At 38.0% G+C, this 13,704-nt stretch overlaps 1 protein-coding gene across 3 annotated transcripts in view; it reads left to right on the top strand.

Annotated features, from left to right (window-relative positions):
• Nucleotides 1–12,570, top strand: part of Lama4 (laminin subunit alpha 4) — a 174,511-nt gene extending 161,941 nt beyond the window's left edge. For all 3 annotated transcript variants that reach the window (XM_070024772.1, XM_070024773.1, XM_070024771.1), the window contains 6 exons: nucleotides 178–333; nucleotides 1,867–2,026; nucleotides 5,108–5,238; nucleotides 6,283–6,376; nucleotides 6,854–6,973; nucleotides 12,093–12,570. In XM_070024772.1, the coding sequence (XP_069880873.1) occupies nucleotides 178–333; nucleotides 1,867–2,026; nucleotides 5,108–5,238; nucleotides 6,283–6,376; nucleotides 6,854–6,973; nucleotides 12,093–12,238 (807 nt within the window). In that variant the 3' untranslated portion in view covers nucleotides 12,239–12,570. The remainder of the gene's footprint in view (nucleotides 1–177; nucleotides 334–1,866; nucleotides 2,027–5,107; nucleotides 5,239–6,282; nucleotides 6,377–6,853; nucleotides 6,974–12,092) is intronic.
• The last annotated feature ends 1,134 nt before the right edge of the window (nucleotides 12,571–13,704 follow it).

Raw genomic sequence — 13,704 nt, 5'->3', positions numbered from 1 at the left:
TCTTTGCCAGAGGTTTACTAGGCAGAAAAAGAGACACTGCCTCTGGCTTTCAGAAATGGAGCGCATTCCATGATTGCAACAGCATTGCAATCACATGATTGGGAGGAGAGAGAACATGGCCTACTCCTCAAACTTGGAAGATACCTAATATGTACTATTTTCCTTCTCTCCATCCAGGTGATATTTGTTCAAGAAAAGAGTAGTGGCCGGCTGGTCATAGATGGGCTGAGAGTCCTAGAAGAAAGTCTCCCACCCACTAGAGCTGCCTGGAAAATCAAGGGTCCTATTTATCTGGGAGGAGTGGCTCCCGGAAGAGCTGTGAAAAATGTCCAGGTAAACCAGGCATGACAAGGTGAAACCATCCAACTTTACAACCGAAAATCACCTAACCCAGGCCCATGTTTACAGTTTAAGAAACTAGCAAAAGTAAAATTGTAGTTTTACTAGATGAGACATCACAGTAAGTATTACCTGCAGGCTATCTGTCTGCCTGAGGCATTACAAAGTCAATAGTTGTCTTTTGATTTTAATATAGAAGTAAAAGGAAAAAAATATTTCAGAAGCATAAATTATCATGAAAATTCATTGCTCTAGGGGCTTTTATTAGTTTTGCAAGTATCTATCATTTTAATTTAGGCAGATATCAACACTAGAAAACAAGTTATTCCAGAAGATTATTGAGTTAAAAATGTAATGTTTCAGGTCATTCCATAAATGCAATTTTATTTGTGTTTCTTTCACATATATATATATATATATTATAGAGTATAACATATAAAGGTATGATTACTATAAATTGATAAATGATTATTATAAATGTACAATTATAATGTACAATTACATAAGGATTGCAGGTACCCTGGGAGATAAATGAGAATGTAGTAGGAAAAGTCATTTTGTAATTTAAAAACTAAAATATGTCAGCTTTTAAAAATATTTAGCAAGAAAAGGAATCAAAGGACTAAAGTTTTTTTAATGTGAACATGTTTGATTGTAACACAAAGGGTTAATAATACACTTCTAAACTCCATTAACATATATAAAGCAAAAAATAGTCATTCACATTATAATTCAAAAGAATTATGTTTGAATATAATTTTAAAAGATTTTCAAACAGAATGAAATCAGTTATCCAATATGGCCCAAGTTTTATGTCCTGAAGTATGATAAATTTGCAACTACAGTAACAACTAATAAGGCCAGAAATATAAGTTTTCTATTCTTTAGTTAGGAAAAACAGATTTAAGGATTTTGCTAGCTCTCATCAGTGTTAGTGATCTAGGGCCTACCTAGTATTCTTTTTTGTGTGGGTACATGTGGGTCATAGGGCTTAAACTTAGGACCTGAGTGCTGTCCCTGAGTTCTTCCGCTCAAGTGTAGTGCTCTACCCCTTTGAGCCACAATTCCACATCTGGTTTTTCTGGTGGTTAATTGGAGATAAGAGTCTCACAGACTTTCCTGCCTGAGTTGACTTTGAACCATGATACTCAGATCTCAGCTTCCTGAGTAGCTAGGATTGATAGGCATGGGCCAATAGTGCCCAGCTCTAGCTGTTATTCTTGAAGAAAAAGAAACTAAAATATTTCCAATGCTCAGTTTGCCAACTGCAACTGCAATTTATTTTGTCACAGTATATGGAGATTTTTTTTCATAGCTTAATTATACAAGCTGATGTTGTCAAATGCAAAGTTCCAGTTTCAAAGGGCTAGTTAAAAAGCAACCTCCTGGAAAAGTATTGATAACTCAAGAGAACTAAAATAAATTGATAAGGAATTGCTTGGTGTTCCTTCAGACCCAAACCCTCCCATTTTGCTTCTCCATGAGTGCTGAGAGAATGGATTTTTAAGAAATGTTTTCTTCTTTCAGATTAACTCGGTGTACAGTTTCAGCGGCTGTCTCTGCAATCTCCAGCTAAACGGGGCCTCCATCACCTCTGCATCTCAAACATTTAGTGTGACCCCGTGCTTTGAAGGTCCGATGGAAACCGGCACTTACTTTGCAACAGAAGGAGGCTATGTGGTTCTAGGTAACGTGACTGCTGTGATTTCAAAGTGGTTTGTTGCCATTTAAACTCAGGTTGAAAACTATTTCCCAATTTAACAGTATTGAAAGGTGTTGGGCTCCTTAGTGGATGATGAAGCCATTAAGAAGGACTAATGCTTTTCTCACAGGAATGAGTTCCCACTTTGCAGGGGGACCGGCTGGTGACTGCCAGAGTAGGATGCTAGAAAGTCTGGCCCCTCCCCTCGTGTTCTCACTCTCTTGCCCACGTGTTCACTTGCCCTTCTACAGCCTTACTACGACCCTCACTAGATGCAGGCACACCAGGCTCCTATCTTTTCTAGCCAACAGAACTGTGAGCTAGATAAACCCTTTTTTCTTTATAAATCACTCAATCTTAGGTATTCTGTTACAGCAACAGAAAATAGACTAAGATCAAGACTGGTGTTGAGCACATGAATGAAATACTCTTAAGTTGAGATGGTTTATATTGGGTTCCTCCTGAAAACTTTAAAAAGCCCCACTCATTTTGATCAAATGACCTTCTTTCTAGAAGGATCGTTATTTCCAGCCCCTCTATTGCTCAGGGCAAACATGTGATCCCCATCCCTGTAGGCTCTCCCTGACTAGAGCTTCCAGATGCAGACAATCATAGTTTCTTAGAACTTCCTGTTCCTTAGCCAGTCGCCGGTGGCTCAAGCTTGTAATCCTAGCTACTCAGGAAGGTGAGTTTCTGAGGATCCAGGTTCAAAGCCAACTTGGGCAGGAAAGTCCGTGAGACTCTTATCTCCATTTAACCACCAGAAAACCAGAAGTGGCGCTGTGGCTCAAATGGTAGAGTGCTAGCCATGAGCTGAAGAGCTCAGGGACAGGGTCCATTCCCAGAGTTCAAGCCCTACAACCAACCAAAAACAAAAACAAAAAACTTTCTGTCCTGTTGTGTGGTCTGGCCTATGTTGGTTGGCTCTTGCCACCCCCTGTTCCTCTCATTCTTCCTGTGCTCCCTTTTAGTATGACCTGTTGTCCCCACTAAAGGAAATATCTGCCACACAACCCTATCTGACAACACCATCCTTCAGAAGCTCTTAATTCTGGATTTTTATTGTCCTTAACTATTACTTACTCACTCAATTAACAGTTTTGGGTTTTGTTTGTTTGTTTGTTTGTTTGTTTTTGGTTAGTTGTAGGGCTTGACCTCTGGGCGTGGGTGCTGTCCCTCAGCTCTTCAGCTCAAGGCAAGCACTCTACCACTTGAGCTACAGCGCCACTTCCGGTGGTTTATTGGAGATAAGAGTCTCATGGACTTTCCTGTCCAGACTGACTTTGAACCATGATCCTCAGATCTCAGCCTCCTGAGTAGCTAGGATTACAGGCGTGAGCCACTGCTGCCCGGCTTTCAATCAACAGTTTTATTGTATGCCTCTGATAGGGTAATCCCTATGACAGATGATGGACTCTAACAGTTGTACAAACAAAATCCTAGCAGACTATAGACAACTACCATCTGATGCATTCCAACAAACATTCTATAGCACAACTATTAGAGGTGAGAAAAGCATCAGAATAGGCACTAGGAATGAGAAAAGGACGAGTATAAGAACACATGTTCCCTGATCCCTAGGTGCATCCCCAAATAAAGAAATTTCAATGTAGCTGTGCACTTTCTTAACCATTCGTGTCCAATTGAGTAGCCAGAAGTACTCTCCCTCTCTGTCTAGCTTATGACTTTGCTTTCCTCTTCTGCTCCACCTGTTTATTACTACTAAAACATTGATATACTCTTTTCTTATTCCATCTCTGAGATTTAGTAGTATGAATCTAACAGTTTGGGTAGCCTCAAATGCATAAGCACCTGTACAATTGATGTTCTATTACATGAACATTAACTAACAGCAGGAAAAATGGTAAGGTATACACACAACTAAGATACCCAGGTCAGCAGGGTGCTGGTTGTTCATACCTGTAATCTAGCCAATCAGGAGACTGAGACCTGAGGATCATGGTTCAAAGCCAGGCAGGGCAGGAAAGTCCATGAGACTCTATCTCCAAATAACCAGCACAAAAGCTGGAAGTAGAGCTGTGGCTGAAGTGGTAGAGTACTAGCCATGAGCAAAAAAATCTCAGAGACAGTGCTTAGGCCCTGGGTTGAAGCCACAGGACTGGCAATAAACACACACACACACACACACACACACACACACACACACACACACACACACACAGGTTTGCAATTAACCTCTTAGAGTGAACACCATGATTCCCCAAAAGCACTGTCTTGAATCACTGCAACAGCAGCAGCACTAGATGCTTTTGCTGCTATCAATTTTTTTTTTTATCTGAAATGGTTCAGCAGCACTGTCACTAGTAAGCTATCTGTTTAAGAATTCATTTACAAGCTGGGCACCAGTGGCTCATGCCTATAATAATCCTACCTACTCAGGAGGCTGAGTAGCTGAGGATTGTGGAGGCTGAGGCTGAGGATTGTGGTTCAAAGCCAGCCCAGGCAGGAAAGTCCGTGAGACTCTTATCTCCAATAAACCACCAGAAAACCGAAAGAGGCGCTGTGGCTCAAGTGGTAGAGCGCTCACCTGAGCTGAAAAGCTACAAATAAAGTCTAACTTCCATACATGAGAACTGGAGCCCTTTCATTGTGGTTCCCCATCCATCATGCTTGATTGTCACTATGTAGTACATCCAGACACACTGGCCTTCACCTGGCTGGCTCTCCAAGGGTTACAGCCTCCACACCAGGCTTCAAATGTTATCTTCTCTCCAGATTGCCCTGTCCTCCTTCTCATTCTTAGAATAGTAAAGGATGCTAGTTGGAACTCATTTCTCCTCCCCTGAACCCTCCAAGCACAGACAGTATTTTTAGCTGCTTGTCCCACCCCCCCATACCACAACAAGAAGAATGGGTTAGTTATCTTAGTCCCCCACAGAGTTTCCATGCTGAGTTAGACATTGGAAATGGCACTTTCTGCTTCCCCGCTGAGAAATACATCAAATTTTTGAAACTAGATTCAAAAAAATATGTAATTACAAAATCATCCCATAGTTGCAAATTTTAGTTTGCTGTTCTCAAAGCATATGGTATTTCTCTCCACAGATGAATCCTTCAACATTGGCTTGAAGTTCGAAATTGCATTTGAAGTTCGTCCCAGAAGCAGTTCCGGCACCCTTGTCCATGGCCACAGTGTCAATGGGGAATACCTAAATATCCACATGAAAAATGGACAGGTCAGCCTTAAGAAAGAATTTATCAGGGTGTTTCATCAAACCTTAGCTTCTGCTCTAAAACTGACTTATCTCACAAAATTAATCTTTCTAGCTGGAAAAAAAATAGGAAAGCTGTAACATGAAATTTAAATGTGGGGAGTATTTGCATTCACATTCAAACACTGGAAGTTGTTTGATTAGAAGAACCTTGAAAATATGCCAATATTTTAAAAAATAATAAATAAATAAATAAAAAGAAAATATGCCAATATTACCAAGAAATAAAAATGAAAAAGATCGCCAATAACAGTCCTCTAAAAACTTGTAACAAAACTTTTTCAGCAATTGGAAGCAAAAAACTTTTAATTACCAAAATCAACATATGCAAAAACATCTTTCTAGCTAAAATGTATTTTTATCAAAGATACTTGTGCATAAATGTTATTTTCAATGATCAGAAATGTATAAATTCAGAATAACTTGAACATAACTTTCACACTAAAATATTACCAAAGAATATTCATAGTACAATTAAATAGATATTAAGGGAAATGTACATTTTCATTATACCTCTAACATAAATAAAGAAACCACGCCCACGGCCCTCAAAAATAAACTAATAACAATAATAATAACTAATCTTTCCATGGTACTTAATGAATCAATTAACTTAGTCCTCCCAATATCTCTAGAACATAGGTAAGATTACCACTCTTAATTTTACAAATAAGACATCTGGGGCAGAAAGTGAGATAAATAGGAGCCCCAAAGCTTCTACTCATCACTATTTTAACCAGCTTTCTTTATTATACCCTGCCTTTAGAAATCAAAGGAGTTCCTCTGTTATATTTGTCATTCTTCTCTTCTCCCCAATATGATTATCTTCTCCAAGAAACATACCCAGAATAAACAATTTCTATCTCCTACTAAAGACTGCCCTCTTGTGTTCAAATTTGTAAAGTTAATCAGGTGTAGATACTTGTTTAAAGCATTATTTCTCTGTGGTAAACTATTTAAGAAAGGCAAAGTTAAACTAAATTACATAGTATTCTCTGTCTTTGGCAGGTCATAGTAAAAGTCAACAATGGTGTCAGAGACTTTTCTACCTCAGTAACACCCAAACAGAGTCTCTGTGATGGTAGATGGCACAGAATTACAGGTAAGAAAATCCAATGTCCTGTTTCCTTTATAAAAATGAGTCCATCACACATACCCCATCCCCTGGAGAAGGTGGTTAGGGACTAGCAGGACTTTATGACTTATATGGCAGATGATGAATGTCAGTTTAAAGGCATCCAAGAAAAGAAAACCAAATGTTAGTTTAGTAAATACGCATATTGAATCCATGTGTGAGTTGAAACTATGAATGCTGCCAAATAGTGCAGGGGAGTTGTTTGTGTAATGCATAACTTGTGAAGCTAGAAGGCAGCTCTAGGGAAGCCTACATATTCTCCCTTTCAAATAAAAATCTTCCAGTGTTTGCTCAGTTAGCTGTGGCTGGACATTATGGATGTTTTGATGACCTAGAAGTATGGAGGGTTATTGTAGAATTTATCATTATTGTGATAAATGAGTCACTTCCATGTGAAAATTGATGACATTTGCCTCATGACCTGTCTTTTGCACTATATTTCAGTTATTAGAGATTCAAATGTGGTTCAATTGGATGTGGACTCTGAAGTGAACCATGTGGTTGGACCACTGAATCCGAAGTCAGCTGATCACAGGGAGCCTGTTTTTGTTGGAGGTGTTCCAGGTAAGCCAAAAAAGCAATAAGTTCTTATGACTGTTATTGTGATATGAAGAACTGAGCCATTGGGCATTCCTAATTCACCTAATAACTCAAAAGATTTTATATATAAACTAGCCCTGCCAATATATAGATATGAAAAAGTATACCGAAAAATATGGCTCCTTATCCAAGCACTAAGCAAGTACTAGCATTCTCACCACCATTATTACTCCAGCTTGCCATTCTTGCCTGTTTTTCTCTCCATTCCTTTTAAATATCTTCCATACATATACTACAAAATACTTAGTGAAATGCATTTGTTAATACTGCTCTAGGATATGAGGGCTAGGAGGATTAAAAGTTTGCTGATAATTGCTCCTTGCTCTTAACAGGAAAGAATACATAGCTCTCTGTCCAAATTAGTTTGAATTGTGAAAACAGCTGCATGTGGTTCTCATGTACTACACAGTCCCTGAGAGGTTCCCAGCTGTGGTCCATAAACTTCATCAGCAATATCACTGCCTCATCTGCTAAGAATGCGGAATGCATGATCCAGGAGGGTGCTGAGCATGAGCACACTTACGGACCCCATGTCAACTCCCGCACACATGCACCAGCTCTCATCTCTGTCTGTCGCTCCTCTCCTTCTCTTCCTCTCTCTCCTTCTCTCTCCCTCTCTCTCTCTTTCTCTCTCTCCCTCCCTCTCTCTCTCTCTCTCCCACCTCTCTCTCTCTCTTCTCTCTCCATCTCTTTCTCCATGACCTTATGGGGAACAAAATTGTTTTTATGTATTTCATTAACTTGGAAAAAATAGAACACTCTAACAGGGAGAAGGATATAAGAAAGATATCTGTATTTTTGTATCTGGAATTTTAATCATCTCCTCGCAAGATTTAGATTATTCTGTGTAAAGGTAGTCGATGTTTCCACGAGAAAGAAAAGACAGAGATAAAAGTAAGCACCTCACCTTGGGTCCTCTCAAAATAGTCCTTTCTAGTATTTTTTAATAACAGTATTGACGATGACAGTAATTTGGGATCAAAAGTAACATTTAAGATTCTTAAAAATAATTCTTCCTCTCTTTTAAGTCGCCCTACTAACTCCTGTAGCTGCTCTGCTCTTTCTGCTTTCCTCTGGCTTTAGTTCTGAAAGAGATTCTAGCAAAAGCCACCACTGCATTTCATGAAGGTGCAATATTTTAAAAAAATTTTTTACATCAGTGCTTATGTTTCTATAAACTGCTTCCTTCCAGAAGCACATCATAGTTTAACATAGTTTTCAAAGGCCCAAGGATTCAATTCCACATAGTACTGAAGGCCCTTGATCTGTCCCTTCCATCCTTTTACCCCTGAGACCTCCCTATACATTCTGACACTTCCTTTAATATTCAATGATGCTTTCTTTGTTCCCAGACTTTTCACACGTGCTCCAGGCTTCAATTTCTGAAACAAAATATTTTTTTCTTCTAGTACTTTTCAGGCAACAACTTCTTCCAGTCTAAATTGCCCTTTAGAAGTCAGCTAAGATTTTTGCTTACACCCTTTCTCCCTCGGGTGTGTAAGGTAACAGTGCTGAAGTACTTATCACAGAATGTTGTTAAAGCTGAACAGAACAGTCCTTGCAGGCAGGGAATCTGCCTTCATTCACAACCCCAGCACTGTGTGAGGCTCCCGGTGGTGGGCAAAACAAGCATGGCCCTCTAGGGAGGGTACAGTTGTGGTTTCTCCCTTTGCAGCTCACTTGCTCACCACATCATTCGAAGTGTTTTCTCTTTGGGTTTTTTTTGTCTGTTTCCACAATCGGCTTTTAGCATTATAGACTGTTATCATTAAACTTACTATGTTAGCAAGATGTACCTAAAGCCAAACCCGGCCTATCAAAACCATATAGTGAATAGCAAACTTAGTTAATGACACAACCTGCAGGAACTGGCAGGCTAAGGAACATTACTACCAGCCCAGTACACCACTGCAGCTTTAATGCCTTCTCAGAATCCTATCAGCAAGCCTACAACACACACAATTATATCTTAAGCTGAATGTAATTAATTACGTCATTCCTAACTGTTCCAGATTAATTCCATTAAAATCACATCAACAATAAGGGCATTAAGAAAAACAAAGAAATAGCATAATAAAATTCCTGGAATAGTAGCCACTTGTCCCACTTAGAGCCCTAGTGACTTGTTATTTCTTTTTCTTATTTATTTACTTATTTACTTATTATCCTTAAGTGGTTCTACAATGGGGTTTCAATTCAGCTTGTCAGTTTGTGAGTACAGTGCATCTTGATCAATGTCACTACTTTCTCGTCATTCTCTCCCATCTCTTCCAACCCCATCATTTTTTCTTTTTTTCTTTTTTTTGGGGGGTCGGTCCGGTCATGGGGCCTGAACTCTGGGCCTGGGCTCTGTCCCTCAGCTCTTCAGCTCAAGGCTAGTGCTCTACCACTTGAGCCACAGCGCCACTTCCGGCTTTTTCTTTCTGCTTATGTGCTGCTGAGGAATGGAACCCAGGGCCTCAGGCATGCAAGGCAAGCGCTCTACCACTGAGCCACCTTCCCAGCCCCCCATCATTTTTTCTATCACTGAAAAGCCAATGCATAAAATTCATAGGACTATTACACCAACAGAAGGCAACTTTATTCCATGAAATTTAAAAGTCAAACTTTAAAGTTAAAAGATTTAACTTCATGAGCCCATACACAGGTTTAAGCAATTATTTCTCTACTAAAAATCCTACATTGTTTTATATGTAATCAAACTTTTAACCTAAGAAATATTCTCTTAATTGATTTTGTCAGTCAATTATGTATGTCCTGCATTTTTCTGTCATGTGGTGAATTATACAGACTATAATTGGTATACAAAATTCTTTCCTCTGTGAGCAACAGGATGAACCAAAATCCATGTTCTAAATCTAGTCTATGATGTGGGCAAAAGCTTTAGATGTTCCTATTCTTCCCTATTCATTTTTTTAGTCATCCTAATTTAGGGAACTGAACTACTCAAGCCCCTTCTGCATTTAAATCTTTATGACCATCATTCTGAATATTAAATGCTATTTCCATGATTTATTTTTAAACTTCTGCATACTGACTCAACATTACTGAGAAAATTTATGACAGCTGCTTGATGATGTTTAATGTGCTGTCTTGTTTTATCTTTCTGAGTTACTGATTTCTGTTTTCCATCTTTTATCTGCTACTGCTCACAGAGCTGTTTGTATACAATAGCAGATTTGACTAAATGGATTTTAATTTCATGATATTTCTAAGCTCTCTAAATTGCTTTCAATTATATTACTGCTATCATCCTAACACATCTAATTGTATCTGCACAATTAATAAACATAAGGCTTCTTCGACCGGTCTAATTATAATAAGGGGAGAAAGTTCCCCTGGCATATTACAGGCCACCTGTGCTCACAAAAACATGATGCCAGTTATAAATTCCCTATTTGCAACTCTGAAGCCCTGAGCTCAGAAAATTAAATTTTAGTTTATTTGGATTCATTATTTTCTCATTCTATTCTATGATCTTGGCAGAAGTGTAGAGGCTGAAGGGTTATAATACTAATTAAATGGAAACTGAAATTTCTTTCCCCCTTCTCAGCAAAGCACAGGAAATAGGTGAGGCTTGTGTAAAATTAACTGTTGTGGCTTTACATGTAAATAGCAAATTTTAGTCCTAGAAGACAACTAAAACAATAGCTGATCATAGAAAACACTGTAAATCATTTAAATGATAGTGTACTCATATTACTTTGAAAGCAAATGATAGCCAGGCACCGATGGCTCCTGCCTATAATCCTAGCTACTCAGGAGGCTGAGATCTGCGAATCCTGGTTTGAAGCCAATCTGGGCTTCAGGGAAAACAAAGAAAGAAAAGCAGATGATATTCCCGAGAGTCATTTACAACTATTTTCCTGCTGACATATGAAAACTTGTGAGCAATTATGTTTTTTGTTTTCTTTTGTTTTTGTTGGTTGTGGGGCTTGAACTCGGAGCCTGGTACTGTCCCTGAGCCTCTTTTATGTTCAAGGCTAGCACTTTACCACTTGAGCAACAGCGCCATTCCAGTTTTTGAGTGGTTAATTGCAGATAAGAGTCTCAGGGGACTTTTTTGCCCCAGCTGGCTGCAAACCATGATCCTCAGATCTCAGCCTCCTGAGTAGCTAGGATTACAGGCCAGCACCTAGCACAATTATGTATTCTTTAGCTAGGAGCTAATATTTGGTATCAGAATGTCTCCATTACAATTTTTTATTGTAAAGGTGTGATGTACCATAGGGATTACAGTTACATAATCAAGTAATGAGTGCATTTCTTTTTGAAGTGTCACTCCCTCCCTCATTTTCTCCGTTTTTTTTCATGACCACCTCCTATTCCCCAAGTTATATAGTTCTTTCCAACATAGTGTCTAGTGAATATCACTGCTGAATTGATTCTTTCTTGTCCCACTGTTTCTGTGATTTCCCCCTCCTCTTCCCAAACCAGATAGATTTATATACAAGACAAAGGGTATACAAATCAAATATAGTGACAAAAGGGAATAACACAAAGGACAACAATGCAAACCGTACAATAAAAAAAAATCTATTGTTTCCATTTCTTGGAGAGCTTTCTTATGACCCAGGAATCCCACTCCTGGACATTTATCAAAATGACCAAAAACCAGACCACACTAAAGCCCCCAATACAACCATATTCATTACAGTATTGGTTACCATAGCTAAGATATGGGATCGATCTAGATGCCTCTCAGTGGACAAATAGATCAAGAAAATGTGGATATATACGCATGGCATTCTATGCTTCCATCAGAAAGAATATTGCCCCATTTGTAAAGAAATGGAAAGACTTGGAAAAATATTAAGTAAACTAGACCCAAAGAAACATAGGTTTCATGGTTTCCCTTATTTGTAATAAGTAAAATGTAGCTATAAATCTACAAGTAAACCCAATGGACAGTAAAAGACAAATTACATTTGGGCATGATTAATTAAACAGGACTCTAAATATGCACAAAAGATGATACTCTTGAGAGGATCACAAGGACTTAATACCTATGTGCATATGATCATATAAAATGATGCTTATCAAAATGAACTCAATTCCAATTTTTATTTCTTTCTCTTTTCAGAGTCTCTACTGACACCACACTTGACCCCAGACAAACCCTTCACAGGTTGCATCCGCCACTTCGTGATTGATGGACGCCCCGTGAGTTTCAGTAAAGCAGCCTTGGTTAGTGGTGCTGTGAGCATCAACTCTTGTCCTGCAGCCTGACATGACCAGGCCACAGCTGCCTAGAGTACAGAATTCTTTGGAGCACTGAAATAAACACAGAGACAGTCAGGAAGAACTCTTTTCCTCTCAGTAGTAGCTCTCATCATATTGAACAGGACTTAAATGAATTGTTGGGGTCTGGATGCTTCTTCTCATTTGGATTTATAACCTGGGGGGTCCAAAATGCTTGCAGTGGGAAACAAGAAAATTTGTATTGAGGACATACATACTTCCTGCTGGCAAAATTACTGTTGTTGTCTCTAATAAAAATAAAATGGGTTCTAAACAAACACTGGTATACACTTTGTAATAGTGACTACATTCTCAAATTCAACTTTCAGGGAAGATAACTTTCAACTTACACAAAAATATTTTTGACAAAAACTACCTTTATTTTAGAAAGATTTACTCACATTTATGAAATCTAAAATTAGAGGATACATTTATCACCTTAACAAGAATAGGTTTATTACCTAAGCTGTCAAGATTTAAAAAAGTTTCATTTAGCAAATAGTAGTATAGTTTATTTTTATCTAGATAAAGGGAATTTAACTTGTTTATAAGAAAAAACTATACATGAATGCTCTTGTAAGACATTAACATTCCCTGTGTTCTATAGGAATCACTAAGGAATTACAGAAAAGAGAAAAATCATAAAATTCAACTTAAAAACATAAAAGTTCTTTTCTGAAAATTATTCCTTCAGAAAAGTGTATCTCAGTAATAGAAACTTGAGCAATTTGTCTTGACTTTGTTTTCTTTAAGGAGGGTTACATTTTTATTTGACAAGTATGTTATCACCTTTATTTTCTTGTTTTATTTTTTGATCTGATATTCCTCAGCCTTAGGCTAGCTATTTACAATTCCTAATAGAGGCATAGTTTTTCTCAGTCTCTACTTAAAGCCCTATATGTTCAGCAAGGTCTTTCCTCTTTGATTGGAATTCTCAGGTCTATACAAGCTTTGAGTTTGTCATGTTATGACTCCCTCGAAGAATTTTCTGATTTTTCAACTAGTTCAGTATATACATGTATAAGCTAATATTTTTCTTTGTCTAAAAAGATATGTCAAATATTCAAAAAGGTTGAGAGAACTGTATCTTTCCCCAAAGACAGTCTTTTGAAGAAGACAGTTTCATTGGATGAAGTTCCTGGAAGAAGACATATAGAGCTGGTCTAAACTTCAAAAGTGATCCTAAAGTCTGAAATAAAAGGATTCATCTGAGATTTCTCAGTATCATTTGTAGACAGTTTCAAGATGACTGTTTGTGACTTCAGTCATGATTATAGAACATCATTTTTCTTGATGAAATAGGGATCACCCACCATATCCTTAACCTCATTATCAATAAATTTAGTCAATAATTACAGATTTAATCATGCACCAAAAATTTTCTTGGGTATTTTTCCCAAATACACATGCTCCATTTCTTAACTGATACTATCAAAATTTATTAAGCCAGAAAC

The sequence above is a fragment of the Dipodomys merriami genome, unplaced genomic scaffold (genome assembly GCF_024711535.1).
Source record: "Dipodomys merriami isolate MVZ:Mamm:240054 unplaced genomic scaffold, mDipMer1.0.p SCAF_160, whole genome shotgun sequence".
Classification (NCBI taxonomy): Eukaryota; Metazoa; Chordata; class Mammalia; order Rodentia; family Heteromyidae; genus Dipodomys; species Dipodomys merriami.
This window is presented reverse-complemented; position numbering and strand designations above follow the sequence as displayed.